Source organism: Lolium perenne, chromosome 6 (genome assembly GCF_019359855.2).
Source record: "Lolium perenne isolate Kyuss_39 chromosome 6, Kyuss_2.0, whole genome shotgun sequence".
In the NCBI taxonomy this organism is placed as follows: Eukaryota; Viridiplantae; Streptophyta; class Magnoliopsida; order Poales; family Poaceae; genus Lolium; species Lolium perenne.
In genome coordinates this window covers 49322579-49343105 of record NC_067249.2, presented here as the reverse complement: position 1 = coordinate 49343105, position 20527 = coordinate 49322579, and the positions used below count along the sequence as shown (strand labels likewise).

Sequence of the window (20527 nt, the reverse complement as noted above, 5' to 3'; positions counted from 1 at the left end):
GCGCGCGTGCTCGCCGGGCTAGGCGGAGCAGCGCGGAGCGCGCGGCCGAAGCGAGCGTGGGGCGAGCGCGGGCGGGTGCGCGGCGCGCGGCGCGGCCTTGGCGGGCGGCGGCGGGCGTCGCTCGGCCGTGGGCTGGCGCGGGGCGAGCGCGATGTGCGCGGGCGCAGAGAGCGCGCGGGCGCGGTAGGTCGGCGGGGCGGGCGGCCGTGGGCCGGCGGCGGCGGCGGCAGCGCGGCGGCGAGGCCGGCAGACGGGCGCAGTGGGTCGTGGCTGTAGGAGGAAGAAGGAGAGGATGAAGAAGATGATTTTTTTTTTGGCATATTTGGGAATATTCCTTTTTACAGTTTAGACATACGGGGTCTGCTAGCTCGGACGAGTTTTCGGCCGGCGAAAAGTGAATACAGGGCCCTCTACTCGCGTTTTAAGGGGCGAAAATATACGGGGCCTGTTAGACATGCTCTAATATTACTAATATGTTTGGTAGATGGCTCAGTGGTGTGAGAAAACTTGATAAACTGAAGATTAGAATTGGTGTTTCGCCTATTTGTTGGGCTATCTAGAGGACTAGAAATGATATTATTTTTAATAAACAAAGTGAGACTAATTTTTTGCAGATATCCGCGGGCTGCTCATTCAATTCAGCAATGGGTTTTTCTTCTCCCAGTGGAGCAGCGGGAGGATATGGTTATTGGATGCAACCGGATGCTAGTGGTTGCTCATGACTTCTTTTTTCCAGGCTACTGGGTGGCGGCATCTTAATAGAATAGCAAATGCATATCTTTTCTATTAGCTGTATTTTTAGTTGGTTGATTCATGTATCGATCTTATCGTTTTCATGAGTGTAATAAGTGATGATGGATCTATACTTGATACTTTGATTTTAATAAAGCAAATCATGTGCATCTATTATGCAGAGGCTGGAACTATACTCCTTTATCGAAAAAAAACTAAACACAAGCGTACTCCTAGATTCGGGAGTATCAAGTGTAGCGTTCTTCCTATATTCAGGAATTATCTCACACACATGGGGAAAATGAAAAAAATATGTTATTAAATTAAGTGGAGATTTGGTGTACATGGGCACTAGTAATCTTTTTTTAAAGAATTTTTTTATATTTCTGAGTTTCAAAAAATTCTGAAAAAAACAAAATATAGCTTTCGGCGCCACAATGGGCGGTGTATAGGGTTTGCCGATCAGCCCAGGCACAAACCGTCAAACCGAACTTCCATAATAACGAGTTAATGGGCTCTACCCCACACTATAAGAGACGTGCCCTTGTACTTGCCGCTAGCTCCCGCGGACATGGCGAACCCGGCGGCCCAGCTCGCGGCCGTGCTGCAGGCCTGCATCAAGCGGAGCCCCAAGCCCAGCCGCGTTCACGCCAAGGCCGCGCACGCGCGCGTCCTCGCCGCCGGCCTCGCCGGCGACACCTTCCTCCTCAACCGCGTCGTCGAGCTCTACTCCCTCTCCGGCCTCCCGCGCGACGCCCTCCGCGCCTTCCGCAACCTGCCCCGCCCCAACGCCTACTCCTACAATGCCGCGCTCTCGGCGGCCAGCCGCGCGGGAGACCTCGACGCGGCCCGCGCTCTGCTCGACGAAATGCCCGAGCCGAACGTCGTCTCCTGGAACACCGTCATCGCCGCGCTCGCGCGGTCGGAGCGCGCGGGCGAGGCGCTGGAGCTCTACGAGGGGATGCTGCGGGAGGGCCTCGTCCCGACGCACTTCACGCTCGCCAGCGTGCTCAGCGCGTGCGGCGCCGTGGCCGCGCCCGAGGACGGGAGGCGCTGCCACGGCCTCGCCGTCAAGGTCGGGCTCGACGAGAACCAGTTCGTCGAGAACGCGCTCCTTGGCATGTACACCAAGTGTGGGAGCGTCGGGGAGGCAGTCCAGCTCTTCGACGCGATGGCAAGCCCGAACGAGGTGTCGTTCACGGCGATGATGGGAGGGCTGGCGCAGACCGGGTCCGTTGACGACGCTCTCAGGCTGTTCGCGAGGATGTGCAGGAGCGGGATCCGCGTTGATCCGGTGTCTGTCTCCAGTGTCCTTGGCTCGTGCGCGCAAGCTTGCACCAGCGAGTTCAACATTGTTCGCGCATTCCAGCTTGGACAGTGCATTCATGCCTTGATTGTCAGAAAAGGCTTTGGGTCAGACCAGCATGTGGGGAACTCATTGATCGACATGTACACCAAGTGCATGCAAATGGACGAGGCCGTCAAGGTTTTCGAGTCGTTGCCCGCCGTCAGTATCGTTTCTTGGAACATCCTTATAACTGGATTTGGCCAGGCGGGCAGTTATGAGAAGGCTTTGGAAGTACTGAACCTGATGGTAGAGTCAGGCTCTGAGCCCAATGAGGTCACTTACAGTAACATGCTCGCATCCTGCATTAGGGCGAGGGATGTTCCGTCTGCTCGTGCAATGTTCGAAAAGATACCAAGTCCGAGTTTGACTACATGGAACACACTTTTATCTGGCTACTGCCAGGAGGAGCTGCATCAAGACACAGTCGAGTTGTTTAGGAGGATGCAGCATCAAAATGTGCAGCCTGACCGGACAACTTTGGCCGTGATCCTCAGTTCATGCTCCAGATTGGGGATTTTGGATCTCGGAGCGCAAGTTCATTCTGCTTCAGTAAGACTCCTGTTGCATAATGACATGTTCGTCGCCAGTGGTTTGGTGGATATGTATTCGAAATGTGGGCAGATTGGTATTGCCAGGAGCATTTTCAACAGGATGACAGACAGAGATGTGGTGTGTTGGAATGCCATGATCTCAGGTTTGTCTATCCATTCTTTTAATAAAGAGGCCTTTGATTTCTTCAAGCAGATGCGTGGAAATGGAATGATGCCCACAGAATCCACCTATGCTAGTATGATTAATTCATGTGCAAAATTGTCTTCAGTACCTCAAGGTAGGCAGATACATGCACAGGTTGTGAAAGATGGTTATGATCAAAATGTCTATGTTGGCAGTGCCCTGATTGATATGTATGCCAAATGTGGCAACATGGATGAGGCACGCCTTTGCTTTGACACCATGGTGACTAAGAACATAGTTGCATGGAATGAGATGATACATGGATATGCTCAGAATGGTTTTGGAGAGAAAGCTGTTGAATTGTTTGAGCATATGTTAACTACAGAACAAAGGCCAGATAGTGTCACGTTCATTGCTGTCCTAACAGGATGTAGTCACTCCGGGCTCATAGACGAAGCTATTGCATTATTTGATTCCATGGGTAGCACTTACGGAATTACACCAGTGGCTGAGCACTACACATGTCTCATAGATGGATTGGGGCGAGCGGGTCGTCTTGTTGAAGTGGAGGCCCTAATAGACAGAATGCCGTGCAAAGATGATCCTATATTGTGGGAAGTTCTACTTGCTGCATGTGCGGTACATCACAATGCTGAATTGGGGGAATGTGCCGCGCAGCACCTGTTCCACCTTGATCCAAAGAATCCATCACCTTATGTGCTCTTGTCAAACATATATGCTTCCTTAGGCCGACATGGAGATGCATCAGGTGTTAGGGCACTGATGATTAGCCGTGGAGTCGTGAAAGGTCGTGGATACAGCTGGATAGATCACAAGGATGGTGTTCGTGCATTTATGGTTGCTGATGATCTCCAAACGTTCAGTGGAGAATCTGCAATGTGCAGCAATCAAGAGAGCACTGCTGGAGTTACAGAAGTACACCAAAAACAGACCTGTGCTGGTTGATCCGTATCTGGAGTTTCTGCTGTCAAATGCACTAGTGAATCTGATTCAGGATAGCTGTATTCAGTGGCCTCTCAGGTTTCATCCTATTTTCTTGAGAGCCTCAGGCTTCACTGTTGTATCTAGCTTCGGCTGGAAGAAGGGAAAATGGAAGAAGGAAAGCACAATCTAAATGCTTGGTAGAAAGAATATGCAACATATGAATGGGCTGTGTTGCTGATGATCTCTAAACGTTCAGTGGAGAATCTGCAATGTTAAGCAATCAAGGGAGCACTGCTGGGGTTACAGTTACAGAAGTACACCAAAAAGAGACCTGTGCTGGCTGATCTGTATCTGGGGTTTCTGCTATCAGATGCACTCGTGTAGTAGAATTCAGTAGCCTCAGGTTTCATTCAGGTTTTGTTTTATTTGCTTGAGCGCCTCAGGCTTCTCTGTTGTATAGTAGCTTCGGCTGGAAGAAGGAAAACAGTCTGGTAGAAAGAATATGCAAGATGGGAATGGGTTGTGTTGCAGATGAGGTGCGAATGAGATTTTACATGCTCTGCAGAGGTTCGGTTCTGATGAGCATGTACTACGGTGATTTGTGGCATGTGAAAATGCAGAAGCAGTTGTCACCCCATTATATGAGGGCAAGTTAAATCTTTGAAAATACACAATTCAGATGTCCTGCAGAGGTTCGGTCCTGATTAGCATGTACTACGGTGATTTGTGGCATGTGAAAATGCAGAAGCAGTTGTCACCCCATTATACGAGGGCAAGTTAAATCTTTTAAAATACACAATTCAGATGGCTAATGTTGTTTTCGAGTCAGTATCCATGTGTGCTGAATACTTCACTTGTGACATGACCAGAGCAAACTGTTGCTCTTACTTGTATCGTACCGGTTGCTCAATTCCAAGCAGTATTTTTTTTTATGTTTGATTTCATTTGGGCTACAAAATAAATTTGCACAAGATGAAAATTTGGTCAGGTGCTCCACACTCGATGTGCAACAACTCTCTTTTTGTTGCAACGTTGCAGAATATGGGAGGCTATGAAAATAAACACAGGTTGCTTCCAATCAATTCAGTTGGTTAATGTTGTTTTCAAGTCAAGAATTCTAGTACGTACAACATCGGTTATAGAATAATGTCAATGTCTCAAAAAATTGACATAGAATTAATTCATTATCAGCTAGTCATTGGCCATAGTACAATATGTATATCTTTTCCCTGAAGCCTCTGTATCAACTTAGGTGCAAAGCTTTGCCATGGAGAAATATCATTGTACTGACAACCTGGGCTGAATGTGCAGGATGCAACAACTGCATTCATCACTTCAGAATGGTTGATTTAAGAGGCTGTGGAAGTAATTTTTGGGTAATCACTATCTGGCTGAGCTTCCCATTCTGTCCAAGATCCGTCGTAAACTGGAACATCATGTTTCCCAATTCTATATAGCCCCTGTAAAGAGATATTGGTTAGAGGCTGCTTCGTGGAGTCAATAACTTAACCTAGAAGAGAAGGCAAGATTTCCACACCAGAGCAACTATGCAGGCAGTCACGCCAGATCCACATGTGACCGCAATCGGATGATCAAGGGAAATCCCTGGATAAAAATAAAAACAGGGTTCTATTATTGCTATCCCTTAGTGAAACTTTTGTACTTGATGTACACATGATTAACCTAATAAACTTTTCCTTAGGTCAGAAGATATACATAATTGAATTATTAATTGATGTTGTTCTGCTTTCTGTATTGTTGTGCATTGAAAATTTTCTTATCCTTCCATGCGCAAAGGCCATGCTAAATTATGAATTTTGGGCCAGAACAGTGAGATGAAACAGAATTCAGACCTGCTTGCTCAAACTTTTTGGATAGCTCATTTGCAGGGAGAAGCATTGGTGCACTATCAAACATCTGAGAGAAGGCCAACAATGTCAATTTCTTAGCTATTTGTGGTTGTCAAAGTATTATGTAATATATTGCACATTTGCACTGTACCCACCTCAGGGAATGGAAGACATGTAGTTCCAGGTATATGCCCACTTCTTACTCCTTCCCTTGGTTCTGGTGCCACTCCATCAAATCTATAAATATTTCATGACAACAATAAGAAACTACAGCTTTCACTACACATTCCTGTTTAATGCAATCCCTAGGAATTAAACAGTTAGATGAATCATCATATCCAATTTGAAACATAAACTATTGTCATCAACCTTTTCTTTTTGAAGAAAAACTTTTTAACTTCTGTACTGCAAGAAAGTTCTATGCTACATTTAATTATGACCAGAGCTTCTACAATCGACCCTTCCAATTAGAGTAATCAAAGAGGGGCAGGTAGGATATGTTACCTTCCCTTTGCTCGGGCATCGACTAGTTGGTGAGCCTGAGCAGCTACATTGCCTTTTACCTGTTACACAAACAGAACAGCTCAACATACACATGTATAATCAGATATTGTTGTTTCACTGAGTTATGTCATCTTCATGTCTTCTATTCTACAAAAGCTAAGTTCTTTTCCAAAGAATCAAGACCATGAGATATGATCATATGAACAAAACCGATTCTAATGCGGAGTAATTCACAATCAGTCATTTACCCGTATCTATAAGGATGCAAGAAAGATTTCAGGTAAAATGAGAAGACTTATGTTTTCAGGTAAGATGGAGAGCTAACCTTTTCTAGCGTCCAGAATAGCTGAGGTTGAAATTCAGTCTGAAATGTTGCACCATTTGCCTACAAGAATGAAACCATGATTAGTCAGGAAAAAAGGAAAGAAGAGAATTTGCAGTAGACAGACCATCAATAGAGATATCTCACCAATTCACCACTGTAAGCTGTTTCAACAGCGCTATTGGCAGCTTTAGATTTCAGAACTATATCATCAGGACAGTTGTTTCCAAGATTGAACCCAGAAGCTCGCCACTGAGGTAAGCCTCCATCTAAGACCCAGACTTCACTATGTCCAAGAACTCTGAACATCCTATTAATTGATTAAGTATGCATAAATTTCATGGAATTTTGCATTTATAGGAAAATCATTTAATTAATCAAGACAGGAAATGACAAGTCTGGCATGTTTGCTAGGTATATTTCCATGTGCAGTCTCTGACTCTTGAGTTTATATTTCCAGACAACAAATGGAGTCATTTAATTTGGTTTTCTGCACCATACCAAAACTGATATAAAAGGATCAGTTTAGTTGTTTGCAAACTATACATTGAAGTAAGCCATCATTTGAACATTGGGCGACAAAGTAATTAACTATTAAATTTTACAGATGTCAGATACTACAAAGAGTAAAGAGGTAACCTTTACATGCACTGAATAAAAACATGAAAACAAATCAGCTTGAACTTTGAACATCTTATACATCGTCAGCTTAACTGTCTTTGTGCATTAGCAATGTTAGTCGATTTCAACATTTTGTTAAAACTAAACCCAGGAGTTCTACTTACCACCAAACACGCGGTGCACTGAAGAACCCCTTTCCGTCATAAACAATAACTTTATCGGTGTTTTTTATACCAAGAGCGGAAACTCCTGCTGCGAAAGCCTCTTCTGATGGCAGCATGTGGGGCAACTGAAACAATTGCATGCAGTAAAAGTAAGCCAGGCATATCTTCGAAGGCAGAAGACAGAAAAGCACAGTACAATACAGTTCAACATATGCCTTACAATTTTAATGGGAAGTGTAAGTTCCCAGTTGGGGCAAAATAAACATACATAAATAAGTTCACTCAATTATCAATACACCAAGATCTCATCGCTTCTTATTTAATCAAGTCAAAACGATCTCATAAATGAATAAAGAAGTTTATAACTGAAAACATTTCTCACATCAGTTGTCCGATCAACAATGCCATCTATGTCGAAGAACAGCGCACCAGGAATATGGGCCGCCTGAGCATATCACAATAGTTCAGATGGGAGAGACTGTCACAATAAGGGGGAAACAAAGAACATCACAACTGATCGACAAACCTGGTACTCTTGCCATGGATCCCTGCTCTCTTGTGGCATGTACCATGAAGCATCCAACACCTAAAACCGAGTAGCCAGATGTCATTTACAAACAACACATCATCCTGCAATCCCTAAATTCCTTTGGGCACAGCAAATATACCCGAACCATGAATGGAAGTAAAATCCCATTGTTAAACAAATCTCAGTTGCTTCTGTTAAATGGACGGTAAGGACAAGCTATTATCTCTATCTTTTTTTTTCTACTAGAATTCTCGTAAATATCCCTTCCAGAATCGAAACGAAAACAGAAGTAGATGAGAGGTTCTTCACCTTGATATCAGGCTGCCCTAGGTGCTGCTGCAGCCACTGAGCAGAAACAACTGGATCGTCCTGCGCCATTGGACCCGAGCTCCCCTGCTCAAATTTCTGAAGATTGGTGAACTGGATTGGAAGGCGAATCAGGCGAGATTGGATTGGTGGTGGGGAGCACCGGAGAAGGGGGGACTCCAACAGGGAAGCGGTCACGGGAAGGAAAAAAGTGATATAGATGTCAACACCAGGAGAGAGAGAGAGAGAGAGAGAGAGAGAGAGAGAGAGAGAGAGAGAGGATGGCCGCCGTCGGAGCAGATGAGTCGATTTGGACTCGTGAGGCTGCTGAATATTCGTCCACGCCGTCAGCCAGATGACGGGAGCCCCGTTTGGGAACAAATTATTTTTGGAATTATTTGGAAATAGTTTTAAATATTTTGAGCTGCCTCTGGATCCACTAAATACCATAGATTAACAACCTATGGTACTTCAGATACTATATGGTTCTTTTGGAATATTCATTGAAAAGACTATCTCAAACGGAGAACTTTAGAGCATGTGCAATGGTTGATAAAAATGTCTTATCTTAGCACCGCCACATAATTTAGATATAACAACAAAACATGATGTACAGTGAGTTATTTTTTAAACTTATCTTTAATAATCATATATCCTAAATTTGTGGTGAGAGAGATTGTGCTAAAAGATCATCTCATTTTTTTAACATTCTCTCTCATCCACCTCAACATCTATCTAGGTGGCACTGCTAAAATATCACCATTGTACATGCCCTTAATCTCTCATCTTCTCTTTTCTATCCAATATTGTGTCCCATATCAACATCGATCCAGATCCTTGCACTATATATGAACACAAGTGTGCTAGGTTTGTCCCTACCTAATGTTATATTTATATGCGGGATTTGATTGCACCTTCTTTTGGTATGATATTATCGCAAGGGCATGTGACAAAATTAGATGGTATATCGATGAAAGGGCAGCGGTGGGCTAGGGTATTGGTTAAAGGGGTGCGTTTGGTGGAGAAGATTTAGAGGGATGACCATCAGGCGACGGTGGACCAATGCATCGACGCGTCGGCCGCAAGCGGCAACTAGGCTGGTGGTGATGGGGCGGGTCGCTAGAGGAGGGGAGGGGACTAGCTAGGAGGGATAGTGTATCAAAATTAACGGTGCCCCCCTCCACCGTTTTTTAGAGCAACCACATATTTTTAATATAAAATCAAGTCATATGAATAAATAAAAATAAAAAGTAATACATAGACAAAAAGAAAACATAGCTTACTGGCGGTAAACAAGGTGATACGGTATCCTAAAACCACATGAAACTTTTTTGAAACACAGTGCAAATATATACGATCATAAATACGTACATACACCCACCCATATAAACATACACACATATCATATCCCTATAATCACCTTCGAGAGACAGAGTCCAATAAACTTATTCATCGAGTCTCGAGATTGATGAAGTCACCACCAACACCTCACTATCGACGGAAAAAATCGTCTTCCACTGAAGAATATTCTACCTTTATGAGACACCGAAGTGTCAAATCTGGGATTTGAACTTTTGTGTGCTAGTGGCGTTACTACCCTCCTAACCATCCGGGTTCTTAAACCACATAAAACTTTTCTTAATCAGAGTATAATCGTGAACGCTCACACATACATAGAATCACATCTATGGTGCACTCACACCCTACCCTCATGAGTATAGTAACTGATTTGACGGATCTTGAAATTGACGAAGTCATGCGCTTCGTTATTGATGTGACGTCATCTCTCACTGAAAGAACATTCCGTCTTTAAAAGACACCAAAAGTTAAATTTGAGGTTCGAACTTGCAGACGCGAAATAACAACTAGTATAATTGGAAGTTTTATGTACAGCTTTGGTATTTTACGGTATACAATATTTGGTAAAAATACATTTGCAGGATCAGACGGTTGTCCAGCCGTCCGAAAAGGAAGGGCGAAAACGAACCGCCCCGTGCACCACCAGCAAAAAGCCCAATTCAAATTTCAAAATTCTCATGACCACTTTCCTCATCTGTTCCCCCCTTCCCCGGCTCCTCCGCCGCTTCCTCCACCCCAAACCCCTGTCACCCCCAAGAACCCTCGCCCTCCGTCCCCTCTCCGCAGCCATGGCCTCGCCGCCCTCTTCCTCGTCGAGGTTCCCCTCTCCAGGACGGCCGGACCAGTGGGCCTGCGCCCGCTGCACGCTCTGCAACCCCAGGAGCCTCGCCGCCTGCGACGCGTGCGGCGCCGAAGCCCCGGATCTGGGCGCCGTTGCCGGCGGCTCGTCGCTCCCGCCCCAGTGGATCTGCGCCCGCTGCACGCTCTCCAACCCCAAGAGCCTCGCCACCTGCGGCGCGTGCGCCGCCGCGCGCCCCGCGGAGGTGGACGACGCCGACGCGCTGGACCTCTCCGCCATCGCCGGCGCCGCGTTCCTCCCGCTCCGTGGCTGCTCCAGGAAGAGGGCTCGCGCCGCGTCCCCGGACGCCGTCGTCGATGAGGGCGCCCGGTCGGACCAGAAGGAGGAGACGGCTGCCGAAAAGGAAGAAGGTATATTTAGGGTTATTTAGGCCATGCACTATGTAGCGTCGGTTCAAAAAAAAAATGTGTCAGATTTCTAAGTCGCTTTGGTTTAGCTGTAGTGTTGGAATCGCTTTGCATGTGAAGCAATGATTGATGGATGGAGCATGCAATTTATATTTTATCCTCCACCCTCTCAGACTTAAGGCTCATCTTCTCCCTCTCGCATGTGGACCTACTACCTTGCTATTGACAGATTGTTTGCATGGAATCGAACCAAGTTTGTGGTTCGCTTCTTCTGACATACGCTATGGTGCGATGCTCTACTATGTGTGGAACCGGTTCAAAAGCCAAAATGAATCGCTTTCATACCACATAGTACATGGTCTTAGATTTTGTATGCTTTTTCTTAATGAAGTAGTACTAGAGTTGTTCTACCAGCGGGTTTTTTCAATGTGCCAATGATCGCTTCTCTATTATGTTTCTCCCGATTGATGTGGCCTTTTCATCTGAATCTTTCCAAATATTATTTCGCAACATGCTTTGATATTTTTTCTTGATTTGTGATAAAATGTAGGATGCAACACAATTTTCATTCCCATGCATCTTGAATAACGAAGCTGTCTATAATTACTGAGATAAAAGAAGAGTGATGCACCTGATTGCCCTCAATTTTGTTGATAATGGACTGGTTGAGAGTAATTGGGAATGAGAAATAATGTTAGTGACATCTGGAAAAGGACTTAAGTTCCCGTTTCAGATAGTCACATGCGAAATTTCACTACATGGTGAAACACCATAAAAAAAGATCGATGAACAAAGTTCTTTCCACTAATTTGTGTTATCTTTATTGTGGTTTAGATTTTGCCATGGTTGCTTGTTACTAGTGCAAGATGGAGTTTGCAGTTTCTTGCCTGCCTGAATGCATTACTTTCACTTCATTCTGTCAAATTTCTTTTACAATATTACCTTGTCCTGTTGTCCATGCAATAGTATTTCCTTTGGTTTTCCACTCTACTTTATACATGCACAACCATGCATTATCTTTTCTTACTGTCGCATAACAGTTTTTGTGTAAGTATGCTTAGGTGTTTTTTCTCAATGCAGTAACTTGATCTGATAGAAATTTCTTATACAGAATTCTTATGCCATATTGCTGCCATTGTCATCTTGCTTGTTAAAGTATGAGTAAGATATGAACCTTTGTGATGCTGTTGACGATCTGGTGAATTCATGTGGTTTGTTCAGCACTTCAGCCATGTCGTGACAATACTTTGAGAAATCGGTCAGTCGGTTATTCGGCACAGCCGTTTTATCCCTTCCAACACTGGTAGTCAATATCGAGCGATATGCTTGATGAGCAACTCAAACCAACAAAAAAACACTGGTAGTCAAAATTCATATAGCTTAGTTTTATAGGTTTGCGTATGATCAAGTCTGCCCCCCGCCAGTCATTATTGTTTACATACTTGCAGCATACTGGTGATAATGGCAGTGATGTTTCATCCGGAATATTGATGGCAAATCATGCCTGCGTATTCATACTGAGTAGTTCTTTTGATCAAACATTTTGTGTATAGTTATCATGAATCTAACCCAGCATGATCCTTATGATAGTCGCTAACAGATTTAGGGCTCCTTTGATTCATAGGATAGGAAAATCATAGGAATAAGAAAGCATATGATTGGGATGTCATGCCTACTTTAATCCTATGGTAAGAAGTGTGTTTGATTGTAGAGGAATTTTCCATGAGGTATGACCTAATGTTTTTTTCTATAGGATTTGCACTACAAGATTCCTATAGGATATGTTCCTTTGAATCAAACAACTTGTGTAGGAAATTTTCCCGTAGGATCCAAATCCTACACAAGTCCTTTACAAATCCTATGAATCAAAGGAGCCCTTATCTTGGATATGATGCTGTTTATCTGTTGTTTGGCACTTTGGCAAGAAACTCAGCATGACCTTATCTTGAAACCATTGAACCCTTCTCTTTTGTTTGTCTGAACTGATCAACAGAACAAATGTTCTAGCTAATTTATGCAGATTAGAAGCTTTTGATTTTGTGTGGTCTAGCTAAAAATTTATCATGCCTTTCTGCAGTGAATGCTGAGGCTCATTTGGATAAGAAGACCATCAAAGTCATGACATACAACCTATGGTTTCGGGAGGATTTGGAACTGAGCAAAAGGATGAAAGCTATTGGAGATCTTATTCAGCACCACGACCCAGATCTTATATGTTTCCAGGTCTAGAGTTAGTCAGTCAGTTTGAACTTTGTGTTATTTCTTTTCCCCTTCTCAATTTGTCCTGTGTAACTCCAGGAGGTTACATCAAACATATATCAGCTTCTCCAAAAATCTGGCTGGTGGCAAGAGTACAAATGCACCTTGTCAGATAACTTAGCCATGTACATGGATAGGCCTTATTTCTGCATGCAGGTATTCATCGATGCTTCTGTCAAACTTCATATATGGCATGAGTGCAAGCATTCCTGAACTTCGATTTACCGATCATTTTCTAAGGTTTATATGCTATTGTTAATTTCTAATCCCCATTAAAATAAAGTGAGCCTTTTATTTCCATGGTCACCAAGATGCACGTATGAACATTTTGCTTATATAGTACCTTGTAAAAGAATATATAAGATTATGGAATTACTTCCAACAGAAAATAAATTGACAAGTTTCTCAAATGGTCAACCAAATGCTTTTGCATATATTTGTGTTCAGTTTTCAAGTTTCTCACCGTATGTTCGACATAACTTCACTTGTTCTGTAACATTGAGACAAGAGGAGTATGTCCAGTATGAACTAATGTCATGTTTTTGCTGGATATAGTTAGCATATCAATTTTTTACTTGCTACTTTGTACCTCCAGGGTGTTTCAATAGTGTGAGCTAGACCAGTATCCAATGGTTTCTGATGTTAGGAAATGCTAGGTTATACATTGTGTGCTTATCTGTGCGTTAGCTGAAAAACTTTCAGATCTTGCTACATATTTATAGATAGATGCATGAATGATAACAGTGACCTACAGATCTGAGAGGAAAGTGGATATAGGGAAATAACATGAGCTGGGGTTTTGGGCTGTTCTGTGCCCATAATGAGCTGCAGAGGGAGCTTGTTCGAGGGAATACACAAACAGCTTCAGTTTAGCACTCTTAAATTGCTAATGGTGTATGATTTGAATCCGTGGCATCATAATTCCTTTTAGTGCTTACTCTAGGTACCTGGATTTTGCTCCTGAAGTGCTACTGCTCTTAAACATTATGCTGTCCTCTTACAACTTATAAGAGCACGTCTCCTTTTTTTTACGTATTCATGTATTTCAGTAATGTGATTCAATTGTAATGAGTGCAGATGAGCAAGTTGCCGGTGATTTCTGTTAAATGCCTACCATTTGGTAACTCAATAATGGGAAGAGAGCTCTCCATTTCAGAAATCAAAATTGAAGGTGCCATCAAGCTGGTGTTGGCTACAAGCCACCTAGAGAGTCCATGCCGGTGGGATCAGATGTACAGCAAGGAACGAGTCACTCAGGCAAATGAATCTATGAGGATCTTGGGTCGCTTCCGCAATGTAATATTTGGTGGAGACATGAACTGGGATGACAAAGGAGATGGGCCCTTTCCTCTGCCGGACGGCTGGACTGATCCTTGGGACGAGCTGAAGCCAGGTGACGAAGGCTGGACATACGACACCAAAGCTAATGGCATGCTAACAGGCAACCGCAAGTTACAGAAGAGGATGGATCGGTTCGTATGCAAGTTGCCAGATTTCAAGATCGACGCTATGGAGATGATTGGGAAGGAGGCTATACCTGGACTATCGTACATGAAGGAGAAGAAAGTCGGCAAGAATGTCCGCCAGCTGGAATTGCCTGTGTTACCTAGTGACCACTTCGGGCTGGTTTTGAGCATTAGCTACGGACCATCAGGTTGAAAGTATCTGATCACAGTAGCTAGACACCATGGCAGAAACTGTTGGTTTCCCTACGGTGTAAAAAATGTTCCCTGGTACTGAGTCTGTAGCTGGAGGAAGTAACTTTTATTTCTCTGGAGACCACTACATGTGTTTCTAAGCCCACTTGAGTGCAGATGAATAGGTCATGGTGTTGATCTATCCTGGAATTCCTAGCTGTGGGTATTTGACTACCTATCTCTTTTATACGTCCATCTTTCTCCTACCAATCCTGTGAAGAAATCAAAGCTGCCATAGTGGAAACGGTGTCAGATTTCTTTGATCAAGACAGCACATGATAGATTGTTCGTGCCGCGTTTGGGGGACGTCGCTCCCCAGTCGCGTCCCCCAAACGCCGCCCCCAGTCAGAAATTCAAATTATTGTATTCAAAAGAGATCGTTCCCGCTGAATCGTCGCGATCAGAGTAGCAGCGATCAAAGTACTGGGCGCGCGATCATATTATAGACCGGTGGTGCCTGGTAATTAGAAGAAGGGGTTGGGCGATGGCGACGTATCCTGAGTCGATGCAGGCCCGTCGATCACGATGACCTCGTCGCGATCTGCCCGGTGCTGTGCATGCTCCGTCTGCTCCGTCGCCGATGCAGAGGCCGACAGAGGCGTAGCAGTAGAAGACGCGTCAGCCGGCTCTTGCTCCGCGATTGCTGCCGCTGCCGCTGCCTGGGCCGCCGCGTCGGCCGCAGCGTCGGCCGCCGCCATTTTGGCTTCGATGTCGTCGAGGATCTGGCCTTTGAAGAAGTTGTGCGCCGCCCGTGTGTCGACGCTCTCAACAGGGACATGTCGTCCCTGCGTTTCTTGAGCTCCAACTTCTCCTCTTGCCTCTTGAGCAGCTCCGCCCACCTTTCGTCGGCCTTTTTGTCGCGCGAGGGAAAGGTCGAGGAGACGTCGGCGAGGCATTTCGTGATCGACGCCTGCGTCTTCTCACACGATGCGGCGTCAGCCAAGGCGGCCTTGTTGCCAGTAGGACGCCCTGCCGACGTTGCCAGCGGCGCGTCTAGATCAATGGCGTCCTTCCCCTTGGACAGCGACAGGCGCGTCAACCGCCATTTCTCGTTCCCTTTGAGCTTGCTATAGCAATGCATCAACGTGAACGACTTATGCTCATCCGAGTTCCTCCGGTAAACCTCCATGGCCCTATCAAACTAACCAAAGGAAGCGGAATCATTTCATCGAACACAATGTAGGCGCTACAAATTATGGAAGAAAGAGTCGTACCAGTTGGGAGACGTCGGTGCCGCTGTCGGCTCTGGTCACTAAGTCATGATGGTATCCATGGAAGGAGTTCACCGACGCATGGATGATGGCCCATCGCGTCGACATTGCCTTTTGGCTCCTCTTCATTGTCACTTTGTTGTAGTCACTCTTGATGAGCTTGCGCTCATCGAACTCGGCCTTGATCCTCGCCCAATACTTTCCGTATTTTTGGTTGGCGCCGATGATGGAGTCATGGCTCACCGTCGCCCACGAATCGCACAGACAAAGATCCTCCAAACCCGTCCACTTGGGGCCTCGTGTGCCCGACGCCTTCTTCTTCTTCTTCTTCTTTTTCTTCTTCGTCCTCACGCCGTCCGCGTCTACCTCCACAAGATCATCGTCACCGGCACCCTCCTCATCCTCTTCCTCGCCGCCCTCGCCGCCCTCTTCGTCCTCGTCGTTGTCCTCATCGCCATCCTCCACCTCCTCCTCTTCATCGTTGTCAACACCCGGATTTTTAAGTCCAGATGCCTATTATATCATACATCACAATCCCAGGAAGATTGTTTTTGCGAGACATAATAGTAAGTAGTACAGAGTCATCATTTATTAGAACACATACTTGTCTTACAACAATGGATCACATGATCCAATATTACACAAATAGATGGTTCAACATCATAAATAAGTAGCGGAAGCGTAGTAGTAGTGGATTATCTATTCCACAGGCAACGCTTGACGTTAGAAGACGATCCTAGTTATCGTAGACGTCCTGTTGTCCGTCATCCTGATACTGTTGCTCCTCTTCAAAGTCTGGCATTTGAATAGCCAGGGCAAAGCCATGAGTACTTTTAAAGTACTCGCAAACTAATACTAAAGTAATTGCTTATTTAGTGGTAAAGAGGGGTGCTAAGCTCTAGGTTCATTTGCATAAAGCCAAGTTTTAGTTCATCAAACATTTAGTAAAGACTCATCATTTGCTAGACTAACTCAAGTGGGAACATTAGTGTCATTCCCACAAATCATTTGTGATTCAAGTTCAAAATCACCTTTCAATTCATCCTTCCTTTTTAAGATCAAAAATTCTGATAACGGAACAGTATGGCCTTTCCAATTGTCCGTAACCGTGGACACGGCTATTCGAATAGGTTAAACACTCTGCAGAGGTTGTACTCTTGTGCCACAACTTTTGATTACATCCGTCGAGGATAACCCCGAATCATCGTAACTCAGTACGCAGATCATCAACCATAACTTTTCACTTATATACTAGTATAGGCACCTCTCCCCATGAGCTTGGCCTCCCGGTGAAAACCAACTGTTAACCCGGGAACTGCACAGGGCTTGGGTCGTACATTCACCTCATATTCACAGCATTTCTCATATACGGAGGCAGCCTCGGCGTAACCCCTATGATGCTTGTTTAGAGGGAACCCACACTAAAATACACAAGTTTCTAGTTAAGCCCTACCCATAATCAGGTATTGTGGGGGTACTTGTATAATTGGAAGGGTATCGCATTCAAACCCAATCATCAGTTTTCATTTAAATTCACCAAGTCAACCATGTCACCTTCAATTTCACATTCTTTCAAAGCCATTTCACTTCACCATGTTCCCATCTAGAGTAATCAACTTTTATTTGATTAGCACTAGCCACTATTTCATGAGGGGTGCTATCTAGCTTGTATTTGCCCTTAAGCTAAGCTTAAATATTGTTCTACTCTAGACCAAGTGAATCATAAATCAAAAAGTACTTTGAAAGTAAATAAGCAAAAATAATTGCAAGGTAAAACATGGGATAGGTAAAACATAAAATTAAAGTGTGATGGTGCCTTGCTCTTGTAGAGCTTTGCATCATGGTGGTTAGCAAGGGTTAGCTTGCCTTGGTGGGGGTAGGAGTCAAAGTTTTCCTCCTCCTCTTGAGAGTAGCCTTCCTCCTCTTGGTATTCCTCGTTACTAGCGTCTATATACGAATACGAGGTATAAACACCAAACCAATCTTGCATACTTAGAATAAAACACACCAAAAAGTTCACTCAAGTAATCCTAACATCACATTATTCATGGCATGGTGAATTACTTGGTTCATTCTTATTTAAGAGAAAAATAATTTCCTCTCATTATAAGTATTTATTTGATTTGCTATTTAAGTCTTTGGAGAAAATAATTTCCTCTCATTAAATCCTATCAAGATTTAATCTCCACAAATAATAATAAGGTATGAAATATAAGTTGACCAAGGTCAACATTTCATATCTATTATGAGGGAGTAATAATTTAAATGAGGTGCTACACCTCATACAATTTAAAGCTAACATTTAAATGGTTTAAAATCTCTAAGTAATAACAATCAGAGGTTTATTAGCCTAAGGTCATTTCCTCTTGTTGTATTACTTAGGATCAAGATTTAAATGAGAGAGTAGCTCTCATACTAGTTATAAGATTCAAATTCCAAAATTTAAATGTACTAGAAATGGCTATTTAGCCATTATTTTGATCCAGTACATGATCATGCAAACAACTTGGCTATATTATTGCATAAACAATTAAAGGACATCAATTGTGATTTATGAGAGTTGGAATCAACTAAAAATCAAATTTGGTTGAATTTTAAATTAAGTTTCAATTTGCAAAAGTCCCGGACTTGTTATTTTTAGCATTTTAATTCTACTGCTAATTTGGAGATGGGACCATTGGCATTGGCTAGATAATTTCCTTAGCTTTCCATAGATATAAAGTTGGCTAAATTTGGTGCAGTGGTTTGAAAGTTATTCAATTTGGAAGTGGACACCAGTATTGAATTTGAACTGAAACTATTTAATCAAATTTTGAATTCTTGGGCTGCGCGGGAAATCGAAACGGGCCGAAATGATTTTAACTCGCAACGCACGGCCCAGCAACACAGCCCGTGTGAGTGGGCCGCCTGACGAGGTGGGGGCCACCCGTCAGTGGCTCTTAACAGCGCGAAACGGTACGCGTGATAGGATCCGTTGGATTAGAACTTGATCGGGCGGTCGAGGATCATCGTCGTCTCCGACGAGATCCCGACGGTCTGCCGGCGAGCCTAGGGGGTCGGAGGACCTACCGGCGTTCCCGCGGGGTGCTGCTAGGTGCGAGGCGACGTTGTCGATGGTGCTGAAGCTCCTGGTAGCAGTGGCGAGGCTCAGGGAAGCGTCAATCGTCGGCGGCGATCTGCGGGCTCCGGCGGACTTCGTCTTGCAATTGGTGGTGCTCCGGTGAGGTGGTGTCAAATTGACTGGTGGAGAAGAAGCAAGGATGGGGGGAGAACGAGTTGGTGTGAAGAATTGGTGCTCGGGACGTCTCTATTTATAGCGGGGGAGGTGGCCGGCGGGTGCTGCGAAGGAGCGTCCATGGCGCAGCGTCTACGGTGCTCGAAGGGGCAAGGCGAGGACGGCTATGCGTCGGCGTCGTCCTGGCGATGCTCAAGGTGCAGCGAGCTCAGAGAAAAGGGGATGGGATCGATCGGGCGCGTGCTCATCATGCCACGGTACCCGCGGTACTTCTCCGGCGTGGACGACGGTGACAAGGCGGCCACAGCTATTTGAGTATGTCTATGCGGTAGAGGGTGGCGAGGAGATGCTCGACGCAGGCGTAGCCTTTGCAGGGGCGGGCGAGGGTGCTCGAGCGTGCGACGTACTGGCGCGTCCAGAGCGCGCTCACCGCGTCGGCTGGCATGCACTGGCATGGTTTTGGACGCGAGCGTTCTGGCCAATGCCGTGCCTTGGCGAGCTCGAGCCGTGCACTGGCATGATCGTGGTGATGAGTAGATGCTCTGAGACATGGTGGTGCTGAGAGAGGGAGGCCAGAGAGAGAGAGTGACCAAAGGTGGCCGGCATGGTACGGGGTGGAGCTTTTCTCTCCACTTTTCCACTTTAAACGAAGAGGGCAAGGACTAAGATTGATGCAGGGGATGCAGAGGGAGCTGATCATCACGAATTAAAAGTGATTTAGGCTAAAACCCACTGGACATTGAGGTGCAACACCAATTCTGAACTATGCCTGCCAGGTGTTCGAAGGAATGGCCGCAAGAACATTTTTGAAGAATTTTGGAAATATTTTTGGTAGGTCTCAAACATATAATTAATGTGAGAGATTGGTGGTGGTGGCATTCAATTTGGAGTTGTTTTGCAAAAATTTCAAAATGGGGTCATCTTCACTTTGATTCAAAGTCCTCACTTGTCAAATCCATACTGGTCAACCTGGTCAAAGTTAGCCATGATGGTCAACATCAAAGTTGTTGACTTTGACCTGGTCTTGGATGAGGTGCCAATGGTTGACCAAGTTTAGTTTAAGAAAGAATAAAACCAGAGGGGTAAAGTGAGGAACATGTTAAAAAGTGCACAAATGACCATGATCATATGTGAGATGATTTTGAGAAATATTTTGATTTGATTCTGGTTTCTTTGATGCTTTTGGGTTTTTTTAAAGTTATATAAGTATTTTAGAAACCAAAGATCAAGCAATGGTGGCCTTTGGTGATGATTTGCAAAATTGGCCCTATGTGTATGTGAGGGTATTTGGCCCAATTTTGTATTTATTTTATTTTTCTCCAAAAGAGGTGCTATGATCATGAATTAGGGTTTAATAGCAAGTGATCAACATATCAACACTCATCATGGCAATTGCACAAAATAAAATCACACTTATGCATGAAACTATATGTGACACTATATGCATAGAAAAAGTTTTTGTTTGTTGCAAATTTTGAGTAATTGAAATCACTCTCTTTATTTATTATTGTTGAAACTTGGGATGTTACAATCGTTCTCCTCGTCCTCACCCCCGCCCTCTTCC

The 20527-nt window shown here is 44.6% G+C and overlaps 3 protein-coding genes across 4 annotated transcripts; 2 read left to right on the top strand and 1 right to left on the bottom strand.

Annotated features, from left to right (window-relative positions):
* Positions 1-1277: 1277 nt before the first annotated feature.
* Positions 1278-4629, top strand: LOC127307906 (pentatricopeptide repeat-containing protein At4g20770-like). The gene has a single exon (XM_071821652.1). The coding sequence runs from the start codon at positions 1304-1306 to the stop codon at positions 3719-3721; it is 2418 nt and encodes an 805-aa protein (XP_071677753.1). The 5' UTR covers positions 1278-1303; the 3' UTR covers positions 3722-4629.
* Positions 4630-4752: 123 nt separating this feature from the next.
* Positions 4753-8278, bottom strand: LOC127307909 (thiosulfate/3-mercaptopyruvate sulfurtransferase 1, mitochondrial). Of its 2 annotated transcripts, none has more exons than XM_051338674.2 (11): positions 7974-8278; positions 7688-7761; positions 7544-7569; positions 7162-7286; positions 6524-6686; positions 6380-6439; positions 6055-6113; positions 5706-5787; positions 5554-5617; positions 5238-5305; positions 4753-5160 (listed from the first exon to the last, which is right to left on the bottom strand). In XM_051338674.2, exons 1-11 carry the CDS (start codon positions 8066-8068, stop codon positions 5050-5052), a joined length of 927 nt encoding a protein of 308 aa, XP_051194634.1. In that variant the 5' UTR covers positions 8069-8278; the 3' UTR covers positions 4753-5049. The 2 variants fall into 2 exon arrangements, with proteins under 2 accessions (XP_051194634.1, XP_051194633.1); XM_051338673.2 differs by having other exon boundaries at positions 7544-7606; positions 7688-7747; positions 8000-8272.
* Positions 8279-10042: 1764 nt separating this feature from the next.
* LOC127307907 (uncharacterized) lies at positions 10043-14667 on the top strand. The gene is made up of 4 exons (XM_051338672.2): positions 10043-10564; positions 12639-12784; positions 12860-12976; positions 13898-14667. Exons 1-4 carry the CDS (start codon positions 10144-10146, stop codon positions 14477-14479), a joined length of 1266 nt encoding a protein of 421 aa, XP_051194632.1. The 5' UTR covers positions 10043-10143; the 3' UTR covers positions 14480-14667.
* The last annotated feature ends 5860 nt before the right edge of the window (positions 14668-20527 follow it).

Excerpts from the sequence above, each read along its gene's own strand:
- LOC127307909 (XM_051338674.2), bottom strand. The coding sequence starts at position 8,068 with ATGGCGCAGGACGATCCAGTTGTTTCTGCTCAGTGGCTGCAGCAGCAC. Across the intron at positions 7,762-7,973 it reads AACCTCTCATCTACTTCTGT|CTACTCGGTTTTAGGTGTTG; the intron begins TTTCGTTTCGAT and ends AATGACATCTGG. Across the intron at positions 6,687-7,161 it reads AGTGCACCGCGTGTTTGGTG|GATGTTCAGAGTTCTTGGAC; the intron begins GTAAGTAGAACT and ends ATCAATTAATAG.
- LOC127307907 (XM_051338672.2), top strand. The coding sequence starts at position 10,144 with ATGGCCTCGCCGCCCTCTTCCTCGTCGAGGTTCCCCTCTCCAGGACGG. Across the intron at positions 12,785-12,859 it reads CAGATCTTATATGTTTCCAG|GAGGTTACATCAAACATATA; the intron begins GTCTAGAGTTAG and ends GTGTAACTCCAG. Across the intron at positions 12,977-13,897 it reads GGCCTTATTTCTGCATGCAG|ATGAGCAAGTTGCCGGTGAT; the intron begins GTATTCATCGAT and ends TAATGAGTGCAG.
- LOC127307906 (XM_071821652.1), top strand. The coding sequence starts at position 1,304 with ATGGCGAACCCGGCGGCCCAGCTCGCGGCCGTGCTGCAGGCCTGCATC.